This window comes from Siniperca chuatsi, linkage group LG24 (assembly GCF_020085105.1).
Source record: "Siniperca chuatsi isolate FFG_IHB_CAS linkage group LG24, ASM2008510v1, whole genome shotgun sequence".
NCBI lineage: Eukaryota > Metazoa > Chordata > Actinopteri > Centrarchiformes > Sinipercidae > Siniperca > Siniperca chuatsi.
In genome coordinates, this window is record NC_058065.1 from 4,485,584 (window position 1) to 4,506,634 (window position 21,051).

The window sequence follows — 21,051 nt, forward strand, 5'->3', positions numbered from 1 at the left end:
GTCCGTTTAGTAGCTGTTCTGGAGCTCTCATCTATATTACATGATCTTCTTCAGGAGATAAAGTTTGCCCGCTTACAATATAGACGTTCACTTTCTTTATTTTTCCAAAGCCTTTTCGTCAATATTGGCTTAAGATTTTTTGGGGGGGGTCAATATTCCTTCTTCAATTGGGCAAACCCCATCACCTGATGAAGATCATGTGATATGATGGAAAGCACCAGAACAGCTGCTAAATGGATGTTGTGGTGAGAGTGTTTTGTTTTCTAGGTTAAGAATGAACTTTGAACCTCAAAAAGAAACGTGACAGACACTTTTTTTTTTTTTTTTTTTTTTTAGCTTGCCTGCAATGTTAACTAACATTAATGACTAGCCTTACTGTGTTAGCCTAGCTTAACGCTATATCAAAGCGAGACAGAAGTCCTAGACTAAAAAATGCTAAAGATTTTACAGAAGCAAATTTACAAAAGAGGCTTTTTGCGGCAGTTTAATGTGATACATGACAAAATTTGGTTTCCCTCTTTTTTTTTATGTCTGAATTGGCATGTAAGATATGTACTGAAAGCTTGTTGCTAGCTAGATTATTAGCCGTTTAGCTTATTTAGCTAGCACTGTCATTTGCAGGAAATGGCCGCTGTAAAAGGAAATGCGCTTTTTGTTTTTTAAATGTTGTTTTGTGTGATTTATATGTAACAAGTACAGTTGTTATAGTCTAAAAGGAAAATATAGGCTATCATCCAAATCGACTAATTCAGCATTTATTGCCATTTTCACCTGCGATGGCCTACCTCGCCTAAAATATTATTGTGATATGAGTCCTTGTCACTTTTATTTATATATATCTTATTATATTAAAATGTGCAAATGTAGGCTACAACAAAACTGCAGTTCTGGGGGAAATATATGACAATAAACAAGGCCTTGTCCTACAGTAAACCCACTATTGGTAGGCTACTGTTGAACCAGTTAATTTTCTTTTACTTTAGGATACTAAGTCATAAAAGTCATCTTAGCGTCAAAATATACATAAAGTACCATTATGCAGAATGGTCCATTTCAGAATAATGTTATATATTATTGGACTATAATTGGGTAAGCATCTCTTTAACGTTGCAGCTGGTTGGGTGGAGCTAATTTTAAAGATAGGCTACTGCTGGGTAGCTTGATCTGTAATATTACATGATCAGTTTATTAGTTTATTTTTGTATAAATAAACTGAATCTGCAAAATAGTTAGCTGTCAGAAAAATGTAGTAGAGTAAAAAGTAGAATATTTAGGCCACTGCAGTGGAATAGAAGTATAAAGTAGCGTAAATCAATAATGAAACCCTTATTTGTAGGCCTACTTACTTTCTACCTGTTGTAGTAGATTACAGATTTATACGGATTCATAAGAAATGAATGCAGGTTTTGTGTGCAGCTTTCAGGTGGCGGTGCTGATGCAGGGTAATACGGGCGCGCGCCTGGGCATCGTGCCGGGCGCGCGCCCGTATTGCGAGTCAGGACTATGCGGCTGTCTCTGCGCATCCTCTGCAAACCGGACAGCACCCTCCGAGTCTGCCCCCGCCGGTAGGACACACACAAACACACATCGGTCCACTTTCTGCACGACTGTCGGTGTCACCGCTGCGGAGGGAAGCCTGCACACCGATGACTTGGCTCCTCACCTGAACACAGCGCTGCGGTTGATCTGGTTTGGCCATGGCGCAGCCGAGGAAACACGGAAATATTCGGCTTGGATGAAGGACGCGTTGCGCATCGGATAAACCAGGAAGCCCGACGTTTTACCCCCTTGAAAACGGTTTGGTTGCCATCAATTATTTGAGTCTTTGTTTTAGTAAATTCTGAACTCTCAGTTGGCCCGGGACGCAGGGATAACCAACAAGGCCTCGACGGAGGTCCCTGAACCTCACTTTGGGCAACACTCTCCCTAAAATAGACTGATCCGTGGCCTGTTGTTTGTTTATTTTTCTTTGTAGCCGCATTATTTGGAGAGGCGGTGGAAACAGTGCTGCAGACATGATTGATGCGTCGGAGTGCGGGGTGAGAGTGATGTGCCGCTTCAGGCCCCTGAACGAGGCCGAAATAAACAGAGGAGACAAATACATCCCCAAATTCAAAGAGGACGACACCGTGGTCATAACGGCAAGTCCGTGCGCTTATTGTTGTTGTGATGTTGATGTCGTTTGCGTGTCCGTGGGGAGCTGAAAATACAAACACTGCAGTGTTTTAGAGGAGGAAAGTCACCTGGAGCTCTGCAGGCAGGCTGGGGATGCCAAGTGCGCAATAAGCCTGTAGTCTAGTAGATTTTCGAAGAATATTATAGCAGTATAACAATCATATCTTACAATATTACAGATATTTAGAATACGATGGTACACAAGAGAGAAAGTATTCACCACCAAGACAGTATAAAATCATTCCACACAGATACTCTGTAAATCTGCAGGAATATATATATATATATATATATATATATATATAATGAGGAATTTGTAGTGATCTTCTGTCTCTAAATGTTTCTATAATGGTATAAAAGCTAATGTGATAGTAAATAAAACCCCAGCCAGTCAGTGTAAACAAAGTTTTAGAAACGTACATTTTAAAACAGAACATAATACCACTCTGCAAAACATATCTAACAAAATACTGTACGATTCCTACTTAAAATAGCTACATGTAGTACTACTACGGCATGATAGGCTGCTACGAATAATAATTCAATATTTAAAATAGTTTAATAATAGGCTATAAAACTCTGAAAACTGTCCAGAGACAAGCAGTAACATAAACAAAGGAAATGGATATTGTTTACGTATCTTCCAAATCTAATATAAGTTAGAAACAGACAAGTTATTTCTTCTATGTTTTAAATACCAAAAATACCAGGATAATGTTGCAGTGGTACCACAGGAGATAACCTGATCATTAAGGATTTATTTATTTCAGATTTTAGTGATTATTCAGTGGCAGGAGCCATTCAGGAGCCAGCTCAGCTGTGATGCATCTAAACATTTTGTGAAAAAGTGGACGCAAGCACAACTTTAAAATCAAATTTTAACGCTGTCGTAAACGTGTGGAGAAAACGAGAAAACCCACATCTTTTAAGGCCTTTCTAAGCAGTTATAGCCTCAGTTCAAACCTCTCATGATCCAGAGAGACTTGCTGCAGAGGAATATTGATTTCTTGATCGCAAACACTTTAAGGAAGTAATAATTTGGAAGCCAGGGGTCAAAAGCTTATACTCACAATGACTCACCATTATAAATGTGCTGATTCAGGAGGCCACAGGAACATGAATACTGTGTTTGTCCAAAGTGTGAGTCATACAGATACAAGGCTGCTTGTATCTGTATGACTCACAAGCCTGAGATTTGGTTTAGAGCATCTGTTAGCCTAGCCTAGTGTTTGTTTTCTACTCCTTGCAATTCCAGGTGTGCCAGACAGTTAAGATGATTTATTAAAAAAGTTAATTTTGCGCCGTTCATCCCTGACCTCAACCATCTGATGCTCAAACACGATTATTGTATGTATTGTATGTTACCTAAATCTCATTTCATTCAATTCACTCCAAAATATAGAGAAACCAGTCAGAAAATATTTCTTCTGTAACCCCCCCAAACAGTTTTTTTTGTTGTTGTTTGTCTTTTTCAGTTAAATTTTCCTACTTGAGAGCTTTAGAAGTCCTAGATGTTGTATTTTCCCATCTGTAAAATCTGTAAAATTGACTTTACAGTTAGGAGTTTGTATGCTGCCAGACAGACAGACAGGAAGTGAACCATGCCACAGTGTGTTAATGCAGATCCGTCACCCCACTCACCATCAGCAGCCCTGCACGTCCTGCATTATTCATTCTGTTGCATTATCGCCCAGAAACTCAAACTGCTCGTCACTGCCTTGTGCCATCAGTCAAACTGCAGAAACACATTACTGAGGCCGTACACTCTTGATACCATTCGTGTCAGTGGTTTCTCTGCTTTATCTTGGGGTTCAGAGAGAGTGAGTGTGCTGCTGTTGCTGCCTCCAAGTGCTGAGAGCTGCGTTTCACAGAAATGAGGCTTTTACCCCTGAGAGACCGAGTCAGTAGTTGGACGAGGGCAGGAGGAATGATGGATGGTCAGACTGGAAGCTACTGGAGCATTTACAGCTCAGGACTTCCAATTTTAAAACACCATAGTGATAGAAACAAGCATCATGTTCATCATGCTTGTTTCATTGCATTTCTCTTGATAAACATCAACAGCACTGCTTTTAATAAATTATGACAAAAACGACGAAGAAACTCCAACCAAAAATGTTTACGTTTGCCAAACAAATGTCCTGAAATAACCACAAAAAGCTCACCTATATGGTGCCAGTGCTGTATACACACACACACACACACATATATATTATATTATATTATATTATATTATTGAGTACTTAAATCTTGTTTTAATCTTTTGTCAAATCTTATTCACAAGTGAAAACATCTGAAAAACATAATTATTTCACTTTCACATTTGCACAAGTGGACATTTAGTAGAAATAATGTGGGTTTTTTTTCACAACTAGTGCAGAGGTTTGCCCCATCCTGCCTTGTTTAACGATGCTAGCTCCTTATTTGTTAGAAATGCGTGACACAAGAGAAACTGTTTTGGGGAGAGTTGATGTTGGTCTTCATGTGTTGTTTTAAGAAAATAAATCCTTACTTGATACAATGCAAGTTTTTGCAAGATAGAATCTAAAACAACTGAAGATAAGTGAAGATGAAATTAGTGAGGTGAAGATAAAATGTCTTCCCAAGCTGTTGTTTGATGTCTTGCAATCCACTGTCATTTTTCTGCTGTTATTAACGTGTCCTGTGTTGGTTTGAAACAGAGTAAACCCTACGTGTTCGACCGTGTGCTGCCTCCCAACACGTCACAGGAACAAGTGTACGACCAGTGTGCCAAACAGATAGTTAAAGGTATGAAGGTTTAAACCTGCTGCAGGGAAAGTGATGAAACATTGTTCTTATGTAACTGTAATCTATTTTATATCTGCACAAAGACTTAATCTGTCCTCCATCTTTTTATGCACATGCACTGCTGTTGTGCACTGCTGTTGTTGTCAGTATCATCTCTGCTGCTTGATGTTGGTTATTTAACAGATTTTAGATTATAAATAAAGGTAGCAGTAATAGTAGTATAGCTGTAGATTTCTTAAAACTTGGACTCAAGTCATGTTTATATCCTGGGAGATGCAGACATTTGAAAGGATATAGGCGGGACACCTGTAAATTAACAGCAAACAGGTCTTGAATTCCTTGAATATTTCATTATCAGGCCTCCGCATTGAAAGGACTCGCTGTCAGCTATGTAAAAATGTTTGAAGGGAAAATGTTCAAGTATCGCGCCATTTTGATGGTCAGCATTCAGAGACTTGATTTGCATTTTGTTTAAGAAGACTTGTGACGAGACTTGGACTTGAATCGAGGACTTGAGACTTGACTTGGACTTGCCCCAGAAGACAGAAGAACAGTGCTGGTAGCAGTACAGTAGTAATAGTACTGGAAGCAGCATTAATACTAGTAGGAGGAAGAAAAATACTGAAATATTAATAGAAATAGTGGTACCAATAGTAGCTTTACAATTAGTAATAAAGGACATATGTAAAGCAAGCAGTTATTTAGTTAGTTATTTATACACATGCTGGATATTCACTTGTACAAATAAAGGTTAGAAAACAGTTGTAATATTGCAGTAATCATGGAACAAACATGTTTTTGTGTCATTCCAGATGTGCTGGGCGGTTACAACGGGACCATCTTCGCCTATGGACAGACGTCCTCTGGGAAGACACACACCATGGAGGTGAGGAAAAACTCTACTTTCATGTCAGCAGTTACTCCACTTCCTCATAGTTGCTGTCAATCAGTCAACCAATCGATAAATCCCAGAGTCAAAGCCGTTGTGTAAAGACTGGCAGTGACCTTTAGTTTGAGCTTCCATCTCCAATCAGAGGATTAGAGCACAGCAGGCATTGCGTAGCAGCAGGCTCACCACCAACACTAAATCCAGTCAAACTCGTACGATGGCTGCGATTTGAGGACTCAGAAGCCTGATAGCAGAGACCGTCTTGTACCAAGGTTCAATCCCTGCAAACACCGGTGTCCAAATTCACTGTGTTTCAAAGGTGGTTTGAGTAGTTTTTGTAGTAGATTTTAAGTCTTGGCACATTCAGACTCTCCAGCAGCACTCAAAGGAGATCAGCATCCTGCATTATTCTTCATGAGTGCAAATTACTTGGTAGACTAATCCACCAAGACAGCAGCCTAAAGCCTCTTTTTAATTCTCTGATCTGTGAGTGTTTGATGAGAAACTTCTGCTTCACTATCTTTACATTAAGTTTTCCCCTTAAAACTCCCGTCAAGTCGCTTCAAAGTTCAACAAACATTAAAAAGCATTAAAACGTCAATATCCGTTGCTGTGTTCAGGGCAAGCTGCATGACCCCCAGCTGATGGGAATCATCCCTCGCATCGCCCACGACATCTTTGACCACATCTACTCCATGGATGAGAACCTCGAGTTTCACATCAAGGTAAAAAAGAAAAAAACAGAAAAAAGAAAAACGTTTCTCACGGCACAAACCTTAGAAAACAAACATTAAAACAATACTTCAGACATGCAAAGCCGCAGCATCTGTAATAAGGATTCATCATTTGCCTTTTAGGCCTTGGAAGTCACAGTCTTAATCCTCTCAGTCTTATCTTTTCAACAGTTTAAAGGACAGGCAAGCTAAAAACATAAACTCCCTGTAAGTTTGTCGTTTTTTAATGTGAAATAAAAGATGTATTAGTGAATCAGTAACCGAATTCAGGTCACCTGTGGGACTTGATTGGTCAAAATTTACAAAATGATAAAATTTAAGTTGTATTAAAGGTCTTAAGCCACTTGACAGAGTGAGAAAGAGACGTTCATCTTTCTGTGTATTACTGATACATTTATGCATGCATATGATTAAATAAATAAAATATCGTTTATTTTACATGGAACGTTTTATTCCTGGTTTTTTATTTATTTTTTACTTTGGACCCAAAATAGGCACTGACCGATTTCTTGTAGGTCCCATGCAACAAAATAAGCAATTTATATAATTTTGTTATAATCAATAGCTTTAGAACAATATACATACATGCAATGTTTACCTTTTCAGCATTTAACTCATTATAAGAAACTGATAGTAGTGCAAAAAATCAGATAGTTGATGTTATAAAATAATTCTATGTGCCTTAATGATGTTGTATGTTTGATAGAGAAGTGCTTGACATTAAAAGTTTAAAGTTTCTCTGTTCCTCTGTGCAGGTTTCCTATTTTGAAATCTACTTGGACAAAATCAGAGACCTGCTGGACGGTAAGTAAGACTATTTATTTCAAGTGTCTAACATTTAAGGTGACATTTATGTGATAATTGGTGTAATTTGACTTTGGTGATCATTATTCTATTTAAAGTGTCGAAGACGAACCTCGCTGTGCATGAAGACAAAAACAGAGTGCCCTATGTCAAGGTTGGTAAAGGACTTAAATAAAATTCACATTATCTTTGATATCCATGCAGCCAGATTTAAAACCCTTTAAGACTGTGATGTCAGTAATATAATACATCACAACTCCCTTCCTGCCAGCTAATCAGCAACAGATCACACAATAATGGTATCGCTATTATCTAACTGTGGTTTTTCTTCATGATCCAATATAGACTGTGGACAACTGGGAAATATGAATGATTTAATGAAAAGTGCTCAGAATAATGCTGAGTTTTTGACACTAGGTCGCTTTTGAAAGAAGACAAAAAAGAAGCAAAACATTCTTCCTCTTACGAATGAAAAGTTAAGTTGCAGCGCAAAATAAAACACATCATTGCTTAATTCAATACCCTCAGGGGTTTAGCTGCTGCAGCCTCACTCGGTCTGGTATGACCAGTAGATTCTGGTGGCTAACGTTAGCCAACTTTACATTGGTATTGCTGTATGACAGACATTACTGAGTCAGTTTGTTGACCTTCTGACTCCCTTCTACTTGTGCTGCCGTTACACTGTGTTTTAGCATTCACCATTATCCTGGAATTGTCTTACATGGTCTCACTTTAAGAGCCGTAATTCCAGTTAAACACCTAAACACATGGTCTTCATACAGCAGTGAATCTTTCTCTGTCTCTGTCAGGGTTGTACTGAGCGTTTTGTGTCCAGTCCGGAGGAGGTGATGGATGTCATCGATGAGGGCAAAGCCAATCGGCACGTGGCAGTGACTAGTATGTATCGTAACATCAACCAATGACATCTTTCTCCCGGTTTTTAGCTTATCTTTATATTTAATTAATGTATTTTGAATGTTTTTTCAGCATTGCTAGGCAACATATATATGAGGTATAAAGATCCTTTACTTAAGTAAAAGCACTGCATACAAAATCCTACAGAAGTAAAAATAAAGAAGTATTATCAGCAAAATGTACCTCAAGTATGAAAGTAAAAGTAATTTTCCTGCAGAAAAATGGCCCCTTTTACTGAGATATTGTTATATGTAACATTATTAGATTGTTAATGCTGATGCATCAATAGCTACATTTACATGGAGCCTTATATTCCCATTATAAACGGTTTAAAAGCCCAAACAGAATCAAAATGCTCCATATAAACACCTCTTCCATCGGTTGCAGAGGGGTAGGTTAAACCTTTTAATAAACCGATCAAAAGAAAAATTGTACCATGTAAACGATTAACCTGCGTATGCCCTCCGTCGTGATGTAAATGCGCGTGGACCTACGCTTCTCCACTTCCAAAAAAAGCATGCGTTGTTATTAAGCTGTTGCTTGATTAAGAGCAACACGCAAACGACGCTGAACAGACGATAGACATCCATCTTCAGGGAGCTGATCAAACACATGCCGGGTAGCCTTTGAGGAAGACGGATGCATGAGTATTCATCACATTAGCGCATGTCACACAGCTGTTCCAATTAAATGTGTCAGCGCATGTAAACACCAGACCGTATTAGATCACATCCATGGAAACAGCTGACCTAAAATCTTCATTCAGAGTGACAAAAAAGTGTGCATGTAACTGCAGCTAATGTGTAAGCAGCATTGTACTGTTGGAGCTGCTTTAACTACTATACATACAGTTAGCTAGTTTAGTCCAGTGGCTCCCAACCTGGGGGAGCCTGATAAATCTGAGGGGTCGTGAGATGATTAATGGGAGAAGAAAGAAGGAAAAACACAGTTCTGCTACAAAAATGTGTATTCGTATTTTGGATTTTCCTCTAATCCTCACTTTTTTTGTGGAATATTGGATAATTTTGTCTCTCTGGGCTTCGAACAGTTATTTTTTCATGTAAAATCTTAATCTGAAAAGAAACTAGTAATTATAGCTATCAGATAAATGTAGTAGAATTATGAAGTAGTATAAAAGTACAGTACTTAGTTACTTTTCAACGCTGAGCTACATACATGTAATAACCAGAATGAACACAGAAATTGCTGTAGACTAACCGTAAATCTTTTGTATCGTCTTTTAGACATGAATGAGCACAGCTCTCGCAGCCACAGCATCTTCCTCATCAACATCAAGCAGGAAAACGTGGAGACGGAGAAGAAGCTGTCGGGGAAGCTCTACCTGGTCGACCTGGCGGGCAGCGAGAAGGTCATTCTAACTGAGATCAGTAGGATGGAGTTAATGTGTAGTGAAAGGTGCTAGCTGTTGAGTTTCATGAATTTTTAAGTTGATGTGAAATCTGTACGTTGCCTGTACGAACAGGTCAGTAAGACGGGAGCAGAGGGAGCCGTGTTGGATGAGGCGAAGAACATCAACAAATCTCTGTCAGCGCTGGGAAACGTCATCTCAGCTCTAGCCGAGGGAACGGTGAGTTACTCGTAGTTACCTCTATCTCCACATATTTGAAGAATCTAAATTAAATGTGGTTGAAATCTGAAGAAAAAGCAACAACATCAGTGTTACTAGTTAAGTTAAGAAACAGCGATACATTTATTTTCCAGAAAACCCACGTGCCGTACAGAGACAGTAAGATGACTCGGATCCTGCAGGACTCTCTGGGGGGAAACTGTCGCACCACCATCATCATCTGCTGCTCGCCGTCCGTCTACAACGAGGCCGAGACCAAGTCCACTCTCATGTTTGGACAGAGGTACCTATAACTTGTTCTGTTTTTTGTGTGCGCCATCAAACACACAGCTCCTCAGTACTGGCCAGTTGATGGGTGGCTCACAATTTGATTTTTAAACATGCAAATTCCTCTCAAATCATTTGACTTTCTCTCATTTTAAACAACTATTGGATGCTTTCAGGTAGTAATGGCTTAAAGTCAAAAGTCAAATCTCAAAATTTTAAGTAACTAGTTTTGTAACTAATATTGTGCAGTATTGCAATAGACTTTTTTGGTTTGATGTAATTTATGTGTATAGTTCTTTAAAGAAACACTTTAACAGTAGGCTGAAAAGTGTTTCACTGTCTGTTGCACCACTGACCATTCCCGGCATCACTGATTGATGTAATTAGGTGTGGTCAGAAATGTGCTTTGTTATACAATGTAACAGTGATGTCACGGTGTACTAACCACACCCTGGAGTACACGTCTACATCACTGCAGCAAAGTGAGAAGTTAAACCACTGGAGGTCAGCAAAAGCGAGATTTTCAGATGCTGGGTTTTAAAATTTTCTTTAAATGAGACTTTCTTTAAATGGAACTGGTTAAAACGGACAATACAATTGTCAGAGTTGAAGGTTTAACTCTTTGTTTAGGTCAAAATGATGAGCAAGGCACCAACAGCCTTACAAATTGTATAGAAGCAAGTGTGTGTGTGTGAAGGTCAATGGTGAGTCATTAGGACAATGGCTGACGTCAGTGCTGAAAACCAGCGCCCAGATGGCTTTGAGTTTCCCACAGCGCATCTGGGTTTATTTCTATATATAGATCCCAATGATGAACCCCTCCACACCTTGTTTTTGTTGTTTTGTTTTTGTCCTGGCACAGCAGGCGAGGCTCATGTTGCCTTCTTGTTTTTTTGTCTTCTAAAATGAAGGATAATCCACAATAGTGCACTACTTCTAATCTGTATCCCCTTTTTTCTATTTTCCTGTTTGTTATTATTAATGAAAGTGTGTGTGACCAGCCTGTCGTGTTTGTAGCGTGTGCAAAGAGAAAAAACCAGCTGTGAAAACGTCTCCACCGAGTCTCAGACAACAGTTCAAACTGCCTATGTAATAAAGCACGAAGCAGCAGCGGCAGCAGGGAGATGACTGATGAACAATTACTGTGCGGCCATCTGCCCTCTCCAGAATGAGATTTCCACCATTAGAGGAAAGATCTTGGTCCTCTGGCAGATATCAACATGTCACACTCACACAGTTTATGTCCATTTAAACTGGATTGTCGGATGCAACAGCCCAGTGAATATGATATAATTATATGGTAGTTTACCAGAAAGAACTAGTGAAAAGCTAGTGTCATCGTTCTGACAAAAAAGCAACAATAAATTAATAAAAAGGGAATGACCGTACCTCAGTTTGATATCAAAAGCTATGAGACTTTTATGACATGCTATGCCTGTAATACAGGGTAAAAAACAGCTTATTGACGTGCGTAGATTGTAATTAGTAACTACTATGTAGTGTTTTATTTACAAATTGCAGTATTTGTGGCTACTTTGGCATTTTTGAGTGGCAGTTTTTACAGAAGATGTTTCATCAGACTTAAGAGAGAATTCAGACTAAACAAAAAAACAAAATTATGAGGTATTTTTTGCTTCAAGAGGAATTAAAATGTGTGTCCACTTCTTCCTGTGAACACTAACTTGTTGTCACTTTTTAAAGCAAAGATGTTGAACTTCTCTCTGCATTGCCTGTGTCTGTTTAGAGCCAAGACCATCAAGAACACAGTGTCGGTGAACCTGGAGCTAACGGCTGAGGAGTGGAAGAAGAAATATGAGAAGGAGAAGGAGAAGAACAAGAGCCTGAAAAACATCATCCAGAGGCTGGAGGCTGAACTCAACCGCTGGAGGAACGGTGAGATAAAAAGATACAGTTAAAGGAAAAAACAAAATAAATAGTTTTAGACAGCATCAGTTCACCTTTTCATAGATTCACTAAGTTCAGAACACCATTCTTCTTAAAGATATTCCCTCATTTAGTGTTGTTGTTTTATGTTTCTCCACTCATTTATGCAGGTTTTTCCTTTAATTTATCACCAGTCTGTACATGCTTTAGTTCGAAGGAGTTCAATTCACAACCTCCACAGCATATTTGTTAAAATGACATGTAATCCATGAGTTTTATACATTGAACAAATGAGGCATGATTCTGCAGCTATATGGCCACACTGTCAGCATCCTGCAGATATGTGGTCAGTTTAACATCATGTAACAGTAGATCAATCACATAACAAAGTTTACATATGTTAAGATTATATTTAACCACACTATCAAGGGTATTATCCTGTGTTTTTTTTCTACTCCACACTTCTGAGACTGCAGTGTCTCCTTCACAGCTTCCTCGCCCTTTTTTTTTTTTTTTTACATCTCTGTTGCATGGTAACCTCTCTCTCTCTCCGTTTTCCTCTTTGCTTTAATGTCTCTCTCCCCTCCACTCTCCCTTGATTCCTCTCTCTCTCTTTCTCTGGCCATTGTTTTTTTATTTTTTAATCCCCTTGCGGATGCTGATAACACTCCCCCTCCTTAGCAACAAATCATCTCAGCTGCAGCCTCTAAAGCCTACGCTCCTTACACATAAATGTAGTGAACACACACACACACTAGGACACATACACACACATTATGCTGACGCAGTGTTTCTGGCATGAGTCAGCCGCTGGCTCCGTGCCGAGCCATTTAAACCGAGCTGCACCTCATCTTTTCAGTCCATCTTCTCATTTGCTGATGACTTTTATCACAAATAAGAAGTCAATAATTATTACAGCATCCGTTATTTATCTAGTGAAGTCACGTTTAATTCTGTTTTTACAGTATACATGGCAGTTTCATTATTTCCCTTTTATTTGTATCATTATTTCATTATCCACTAGTACCAGCCTCTCGAATGTGAATATTTGTTGTCCTAGTTTACTATGATAGTAAACTCAACATCTTTGGGTTTTTGACTGTCGGTCAGATAAAACAAGCTACCTGAATATGTTAACATTGACAAATAATTGTCAGGCTTACCAAAAATGAAAATAATTGTTCTCCTCTGATGGAATAATACTACCTTGCCCTAGGTTTTCTGTTAATTAACGGTGTGTTAATGAAGTAATTAGCACACAGTTAATTACTGTGACTGTGTGTTAAAACAATGAAATCTAGTTCATGAACAATGAACAAATGGAGGATGGGGGGCCCGTCATAGTTGATATTGTACAGTTAACAAATACAAAATAACCATTAGCAAAATGTCCTCAAATGGACACCATACAGAAGATAAATCCTTTTTATTTATCTGGTGCCACAATTTTTTTTCTGATCAACAATTTGAGCATAAAATCAGGCTCATATGATATGGTGACAAGACATGATAACAATATGACAAGACATCGTGTGCTTATTTAATGGATGGATGAGTAACAGATGAGTCCATGTTACAGGGGAGAATGTTCCTGAGGAGGAGCAGCTGAGCCCTAAAGATCAGAAGAGCGTCGAGCCGTACGACAACACCCCCGTCATCGACAACCTGCTGCCGGCCGGAGGAGGCGTCTCGGTCACCAGCGACGAGCGGAGCAAATACGAGGAGGACGTCAGCAACCTCTACAAACAGCTGGATGACAAGGTGAGACTGACTAACACCTCTATATTTTCGATCCCTTTTCATTGTAAAACATATCAAAAGTAATGTGATTTCACTACAAATAATCTTGATATATCCGATAAAAATCTAAAATAAGATGGATAAAGACTAAAAAGCAAATCCATTTCTGCATTGTTATTACTTGACATTACTTTCAAATGTTTCTACAGGATGATGAGATCAACCAACACAGTCAGCTGGCTGAGAAGCTCAAGGAGCAGATGATGGACCAGGAAGAGGTTTGTCTCCCAGGCCATGAAAATTAGCATCATATCAGTATGTGTGTGTGTCAATGTGCATTTACCGCTACCCTACGTCCTCCCAGCTGCTGGCGTCGACGCGGCGCGACTACGAGAAGATCCAGGAGGAGCTGTGCCGGCTGCAGACGGAGAACGAGCTGGCCAAGGAGGAGGTGAAGGAGGTGCTGCAGGCCCTGGAGGAGCTGGCCGTTAACTATGACCAGAAGAGCCAAGAGGTGGAGAAGAAAGATCTAGCCAACCTGCAGCTGGCCGAGGAGCTGCAGCACAAGACTGTGAGCGGACTGCACAAACATCACTGTGATTTTAATCTTGTATCCTGATATTTCAGGATGTTTTTGACCAAATCTTGGAAAGTGACTTGATAAAAAAAGAATTCCTTTATACCCACATCAATCAATGTAAATTAAAAAATCCACAGAAACACACTGACAGTTTTACGTGTGTGTGTGTGTGTGTACAGGTGTTGCTGTCGGCAGTGCAGAGGGAGCTGAATCAGCTGCAGGAGCTGAACGGCCTACAGAGGAAGAGAGCCGCCGAGGTCCTCAACCTGCTGCTGCGAGACCTCAGCGACATCGGCGGCATCATTGGCACCAGCGACGTCAAGACCGCCGCGGTGAGGACGGACACACACACACACACATACATACACTTACACATCATCTTTCACGCCCACACCCTAAACCTCCCCCCTTCAGTCCTCAGAGACGAAGGGGAACGGCTCGGCGGTGGAGGAGGAGTTCACCGTGGCTCGCCTCTACATCAGCAAGATGAAGTCCGAGGTCAAGTCTCTGGTGAATCGCAGCAAGCAGCTGGAGAGCGCTCAGGCCGACGCCCACCGCAAGATCCAGGCCAATGAGAAGGAGCTGGCGTCCTGTCAGCTGCTCATCTCCCAGGTAACTGTAATTTTAACTCACGTGATGAAGTTTAAGCTCCACTGTTTCCCTTAAATGTCCCAATTTCCCCTTATTTGCCTTGTAATAACTCCGCTTAAGTAGTTTGTCACCTTTTTATTCCGAATCAGTCGAATCCAAGATTGACCATTCTGTCAAACATGTAGACAGTACACACTTGTAGTAGTAGTAGAAGAAGAAATGCGCAATTAAATTGGTGTCCTATGACTGGCGAAAACTGAGACAAAGTTATCCCCTCTGTGTGCAGCACCAGGCCAAGATCAAGTCTCTGACTGACTACATGCAGAACATGGAGCAGAAGAAGAGGCAGCTGGAGGAGAGTCAGGACGCTCTGACCGACGAGCTCGCCAAACTGCAGGCTCAGGGTCGGTACACGACAAGACGAACACCCTCCAAGTCTCTACAAACTCTTAAAAAACAAACTTCTTTTTGCACAGGTTGAGTGAGAGAACAATACCTACGGGCCTTTAAAACATCTTACCTCAGGTGAATAGATAACACAGATAGATTACAGAAACTAATTTGTCTTCTTTGTTGGTTTTCAAGAAAAAAGACACGAGGTGTCGGGAGAGGAGGAGAAGGAGGACATCAGCAGACCGGATGGTGACGAGGACATCAAGGTGAGGAGAGGTGGACCTGAAAAGCACTACCGTCTGTTCACAGCTGGAAACTGATTCTCTAATGTGTTTTTCCATCTCTGTCCTCCAGAAAACGCTTGAGGAGCAGCTGGAGAACCACAGGGAGGCTCATCAGAAGCAGCTCAGCCGCCTCCGAGACGAGATCGAAGACAAGCAGAGGGTGCTGGATGAACTCACAGAGTAAGGAAACATCAGTGAACACACGTAGCAGCAAAAGTGTAAAAAAAAAACCCCCAAATAGCTTAAACGTGATTTACAGTCAATAACTTCAAAGTATTGTAAGTACTGATATTTATTAATTATTGCCACTTCTCCCCACAGTCTAAACCAGGGTCTGTTATTGGAGCAGGAGAGACTCATGTCGGACTACGACAAACTGAAAGCTGAAGAGCAAGAGAAGGATGCCAAGCTCCAGAAACTCATGTATGTACTTGTGCAGCTGAGGCATGCAATAGGTTGAGTAGCGTTGTATGTTTTTTGCATTGCTGATGTAATCTTTCTGTCTAGATTGCTGAATGACCAGAGTGAGCAGGCCAGAGAAGAGTTGAAGGGCCTTGAAGAGACTGTGGTCAGTGTTTTTGTTGTCTTAGTATTGTTATTGGCAGTATTAGAGTGATGTAATGCTTGCTTATTAATAAAACATTTTCAGTTTTTATTCATTTATATTAAATACATTTTTAATAAAATTTCAGCTGCTCATTGTTCACCGTCCTATAACCCCCTGCTTCTACCTCACCAAGGGCCCAGGGGGGACACGGCCCCCCCTACTCCCTCCCACCCTTCGTGAACGTCACTGATGCTCCAGGAACTGGCAACGGGTAGGATTCGAACCAGACGCCACACCGCCGGCACCGTAACCCTCACGGTCACGGACGAACCCTCCACGCCACCGAGTCCCTTTCGCATTAGAACCTTTTCTCCGGGCGCTTTTATCTTTTCGCTTCGTGCTTTTCGACTTCAAAATTCACTGAGCCTCGATAAGGATCGAACCCGCAACCTCAGAACTGCCAAGCAGGCCTCCGTCACCCCGAGCTACCCGAGGAGACACGTGAACTCGGTTTCTTGGCGCTTTTCAGTCTTTCGTTTAAACGTCAGCTTTCAAAACACACATCGATCGAATGAGGATCGAACCCAGATACTCAAGACCTCCAAGTAGACCTCTATCATCCTGAGCTAATGGTCTGGACACTTTTGAGTTTTCCTCCGTGGCGATTTTCACTCCTTTGGACAGCGGCCAATTAACAAATACCTCCTTTGGCATCCATGTTTCTGGATGCTACAGGTGCTATTATTAAAGAAACAACACTTGCTCCTACCAAGTCTACAATAATACCACCTGTGGTGTCAATGAGGATTGAACCCAGATTTTCTAGACCTCCAAGCAGGCCTCTATCATCCTGAGCTACCTGAGAAGATCTGCGGATGTTTTTTAAATATTCGTCTACATAAAAATGTTATCAATATAACCTTTAAACCAACCCTTCTTGGTGGGAGTGTTTCCAATCTTTCTTTCCAGTGTTGGACCGTACCTATATGAAAAACATAAAATATCTCTGACCTTATCTTTAAATCACGATTGAATTGTCTCATAGGTATAAACATCTATTTTGTCTCATTCGAACCATCACAATTGTTTTCTTCTTGCTCTCTCAGGCCAAAGAGCTGCAGACTCTCCACAACCTGCGCAAACTCTTCGTTCAGGACCTCACCACGCGGGTTAAGAAGGTACACGCGACCTTCCTGTGGTTGTGAACACATATGACTGGTCATTTAATGTCGTTCAGTATAATCTATCTGAAAATGGCAGTTTAACGTTTAACCTGTGCTCTGTTTTTGTTGTCAGAGTGCAGAGCTGGACTGTGAGGAGGGACTTGGCAACGTGGCCCAGAAACAAAAGATCTCCTTCCTGGAGAACAACCTGGAACAGCTCACCAAGGTCCACAAGCAGGTAAAGAAATGAAACTATGACTACCATTTACTATATATGTATATATGACTACTATTCTATACAGGAAATGAGAACTTACCCTCAGCCAGTGGTGGAAGAAGCACTCAGATCCTATACTTAAGTAAAAGTAGCAGTACAATAATGTAAAAATACTCTATTACAAGTAAAAGTCCTGCATTCAAAATCCTACTTAAATAAAAGTAGAGAAGTATTATCAGCAAAATCTATTATTATTACATGATTAGATTGGTAATACTAATGGATCAATGCATAAGTAGCAGTTTTAACTATTTAATATACAGGGTCACAAAGTAAATCCGAGGGGTCGTGAGATGATTAATGGGAGAAGAAAGACGTAAAAAAACAAAGTTCTGTTGTACCAATTTGTATTTTGAGTTTTTTGACTTTTCTCTAGTTTTTGCTCTTTTGTGAAATATTGGATTAATTTTATCTCTTAGGACTTCAAACAAAACTACTTAAATAATTTCAGATGTCATCTAAAACATGACATGGGGCACTAACTATCATATCTTTTTTATGTAAAATCTTAATTTGAAAAGTAACTAATAACTATAGCTGCTAAGGACATGTAGTGGAGTAAATAATATATAATAATACAATATTTCCCTCTGAAATGTAGTGGTGTAGAAGTATAAAATGGAAATACTCAAGTACTTGAGTAAATGTACTTAGTGACTTTACCCCACTGCTCTCAGCTGGTTCGAGACAACGCAGACCTTCGCTGCGAGCTGCCCAAGCTGGAGAAGCGTCTGCGGGCCACAGCCGAGCGAGTCAAAGCCCTGGAGAACGCCCTGAAGGAGGCCAAGGAGAACGCCATGAGGGACCGCAAGCGCTACCAGCAGGAGGTAGACCGCATCAAAGAGGCCGTCCGGGCCAAGAACATGTCCAGGAGGGGGTACTCTGCACAGATCGGTGAGCTGACAGTCAGATACTGAAGACTTGGACAGAGGGGAAAATATAATATAAATGATTGAATAATCGCTTTCTTCTTTGCGCCTCAGCAAAGCCCATCCGGCCAGGCCATCATCCACTGTCGTCCCCCATCAGCAGCTCCATCAGAGCCGGGGGCATCTACGCCCACAACTAAAACCACAGCTGCAAGTTAAACCTGTGAGTACTGAATTTATGGTCCACTTGGTATCTGATAAAGGTATTTAAAAGCATTTTTATATCAGGATTGCCTCTAAATATGTATACATGTTCACATTTTCTTTTTATCGGTTTCCAATTCCCTGTAAAAGTGTTTTTAAAAACAGAAACTGGAGGGAAAAAACAGACGCAACATGTGCCGTAATCTCATTAAAACTAAAGCTTTGTTTCTTCCTTCAGACAGACCGTAAACAACTCGACGCATGCCCACCGCCCCATCTGGAACCACAAGCCCCGCCCCTCCTGTTGGATCACCAATGGGAGGCCATCACGACAGACTGTCACCGCTCAGAGAAGCAACATCCATACATCTATAGTGTATATACCGATATGAGACGTAAACATGTTTAATTTGCTGAATGTAGATATCAGAGGCCTCATTTAGAAAATGTTATGCTTTTAGAAAAAAACTGATCAATCTGTGATTCTCCTGATTATAGATTGTTTTATTTATATTCATAATTATGCAACAGAGTAAAGCGTAACATTTATAAATGAGGCCCTGAGTTTCTTTCTGAAGGATTAACCTATAAATTTAAAACGGTGAAAATCGAGATCACCTGCACTGAAGTTTTGCGGGTGACTTTTTGCGTTGTTTCCGTTTTACGATAGCGACTTTAAGTTTGTACGGTTTTCCAAAGCTTGAAGAGCCAGGCAGAAAAGGCAGACCTGTAGTTTTATAATTTAATCTTAAACCAGCATTCATTCATTTAAACCAATAGACATTTTGGGAAACATGTTTATTCACTTTCTTGCTGAGAGTTAGATGAGAAGATTGATACCACTCACAGAGAAGAGAATGGTATCAATCTTCTCATCCAACTCTCGGCAAAAGAGCATTTCTCAAAATGTCTCACTATTCTTTTAAGAATGTCCTGGGGTTTTTTTTAACCGTCAGCTACAGCTAGAGTTGAGGTGGAAATGAAATTCAAACAAAAACACTCTTTTAGCAAAAACATATTGACACAGCTTGTTAAATTATGTGTTAGTGTCCCCCCCACTGAATGTCCCTGGTTGCATTTCTGTACTAATACCTTGTGTTGTCTGTGGAGTTGTTGTCACTTTGACATTTTCCCAGTTACGTTCACATTTAATTAAACTGGGTTTGACTGAAGACTGTAGGCCCTGAAATTCAGAAATGGAATCATGTTTAAAGAAAAGGACATTTGATTTATTTTCAGCTGTTGTTTTTTTAAATTGAGTCCCAAATTATAGCTGAATATTCTAACAGTTGCTGTAAAGTCGAAATTTTTTTCGGATTTGTTATTGACTGTATCGTACTGTACTCCTGCAGGGACACTGACCAGCCAATCAGGCGCTCCCAGGACTCAGACAGTACTGCGGTCTGGTTTGTTATGTTATCGTAGAAGACTACAGCAGGGAAAGGAAGAGGGACATTTTTCTAAAATCTCCTTTCAAATCTTTAATATTTCTGGGGGAAGAGTCTTGTAATGTTCTGCACTCACTCTGTAAAGCTCCTGATCAGCCAATCAGAGATCTTAAAAACACGGCGATTATGACAGACCAATGAATTTTCCTCCAAAAACACTAAGAAGAAAAAATATAAAATAATTTAATCCCGAACAATCCTTGAAAAGTCTGTTTTTCACTCTGCCACACCTTGTGCCTTTAGAAACACCCGAATCCCCAGAATAACAGACTTCCACTCAGTTACCTTCAGAATTATAAATTTAACTTTTCACAGATAAAAACACCTTGCAAGGTTTTGCAGAATAACTTCCTGTTTAAAAATTGAAAGCAAAAGATTGTAATCGATGAGACGCCTTTACCCTCTAAGATATATTAGATGTCTGGCCTGCTGTCCTTCGTGCTGCCAGTTTAGCATGTTTTTGAATGCACAATATTATCTCGGATACTTTTAGTTGCTGAGAGCGCTGATACACAGGGCAACTTTTTAGGCAACAGAGCGTCAGGATTGTTGCTTTCATTGCCCCGGATGTTGCCAGAGAATATCACAACTCTGAGCCCGATTAGCAGCTTCTTTATTTGATGTTTACTCATTTGATTGTGGCTGTTTTCAGCGAGCAGGACGGCTGCAGTCACGCTGTACATGGCAAATAAATTAATGTGCATGGACAAGAGCTTGTGTTAAAGGCATGCTCAGGGAGAGCAAACTGAGGATATTTGTATACACCTCATGATGTACATTTTGAGTTTGGAAAATGTTATATTTAGTTCCTTTTGTTTTGGCTGTGGCATCATATCTCTGAATGTATCTACAGCTGACGCAATTAAAGCTAATAAAGATATATCTGTTTAACTTTCATTTGTCAAAATAACACGAAAGCCACAACTTTCA

At 40.2% G+C, this 21,051-nt stretch overlaps 1 protein-coding gene across 3 annotated transcripts; it reads left to right on the plus strand.

Moving 5' to 3' along the window:
* The first annotated feature begins 1,467 nt into the window (after positions 1 to 1,467).
* Positions 1,468 to 21,001, plus strand: LOC122872370 (kinesin heavy chain-like). Of its 3 annotated transcripts, XM_044188532.1 has the most exons (27): positions 1,468 to 1,797; positions 1,976 to 2,141; positions 4,857 to 4,944; positions 5,757 to 5,830; positions 6,454 to 6,558; positions 7,323 to 7,371; positions 7,470 to 7,525; positions 8,181 to 8,268; positions 9,531 to 9,655; positions 9,770 to 9,874; positions 10,009 to 10,157; positions 11,886 to 12,034; positions 13,605 to 13,786; positions 13,975 to 14,043; positions 14,130 to 14,336; positions 14,525 to 14,677; positions 14,760 to 14,957; positions 15,223 to 15,412; positions 15,522 to 15,595; positions 15,684 to 15,793; positions 15,935 to 16,036; positions 16,121 to 16,181; positions 17,267 to 17,338; positions 17,457 to 17,561; positions 18,278 to 18,494; positions 18,584 to 18,692; positions 18,912 to 21,001. In XM_044188532.1, exons 2-26 carry the CDS (start codon positions 2,016 to 2,018, stop codon positions 18,667 to 18,669), a joined length of 2,940 nt encoding a protein of 979 aa, XP_044044467.1. In that variant the 5' UTR covers positions 1,468 to 1,797; positions 1,976 to 2,015; the 3' UTR covers positions 18,670 to 18,692; positions 18,912 to 21,001. The 3 variants fall into 3 exon arrangements, with proteins under 3 accessions (XP_044044467.1, XP_044044468.1, XP_044044469.1); XM_044188533.1 differs by having other exon boundaries at positions 1,468 to 2,141; positions 18,916 to 21,001; XM_044188534.1 differs by having other exon boundaries at positions 1,469 to 2,141; positions 15,223 to 15,340.
* The last annotated feature ends 50 nt before the right edge of the window (positions 21,002 to 21,051 follow it).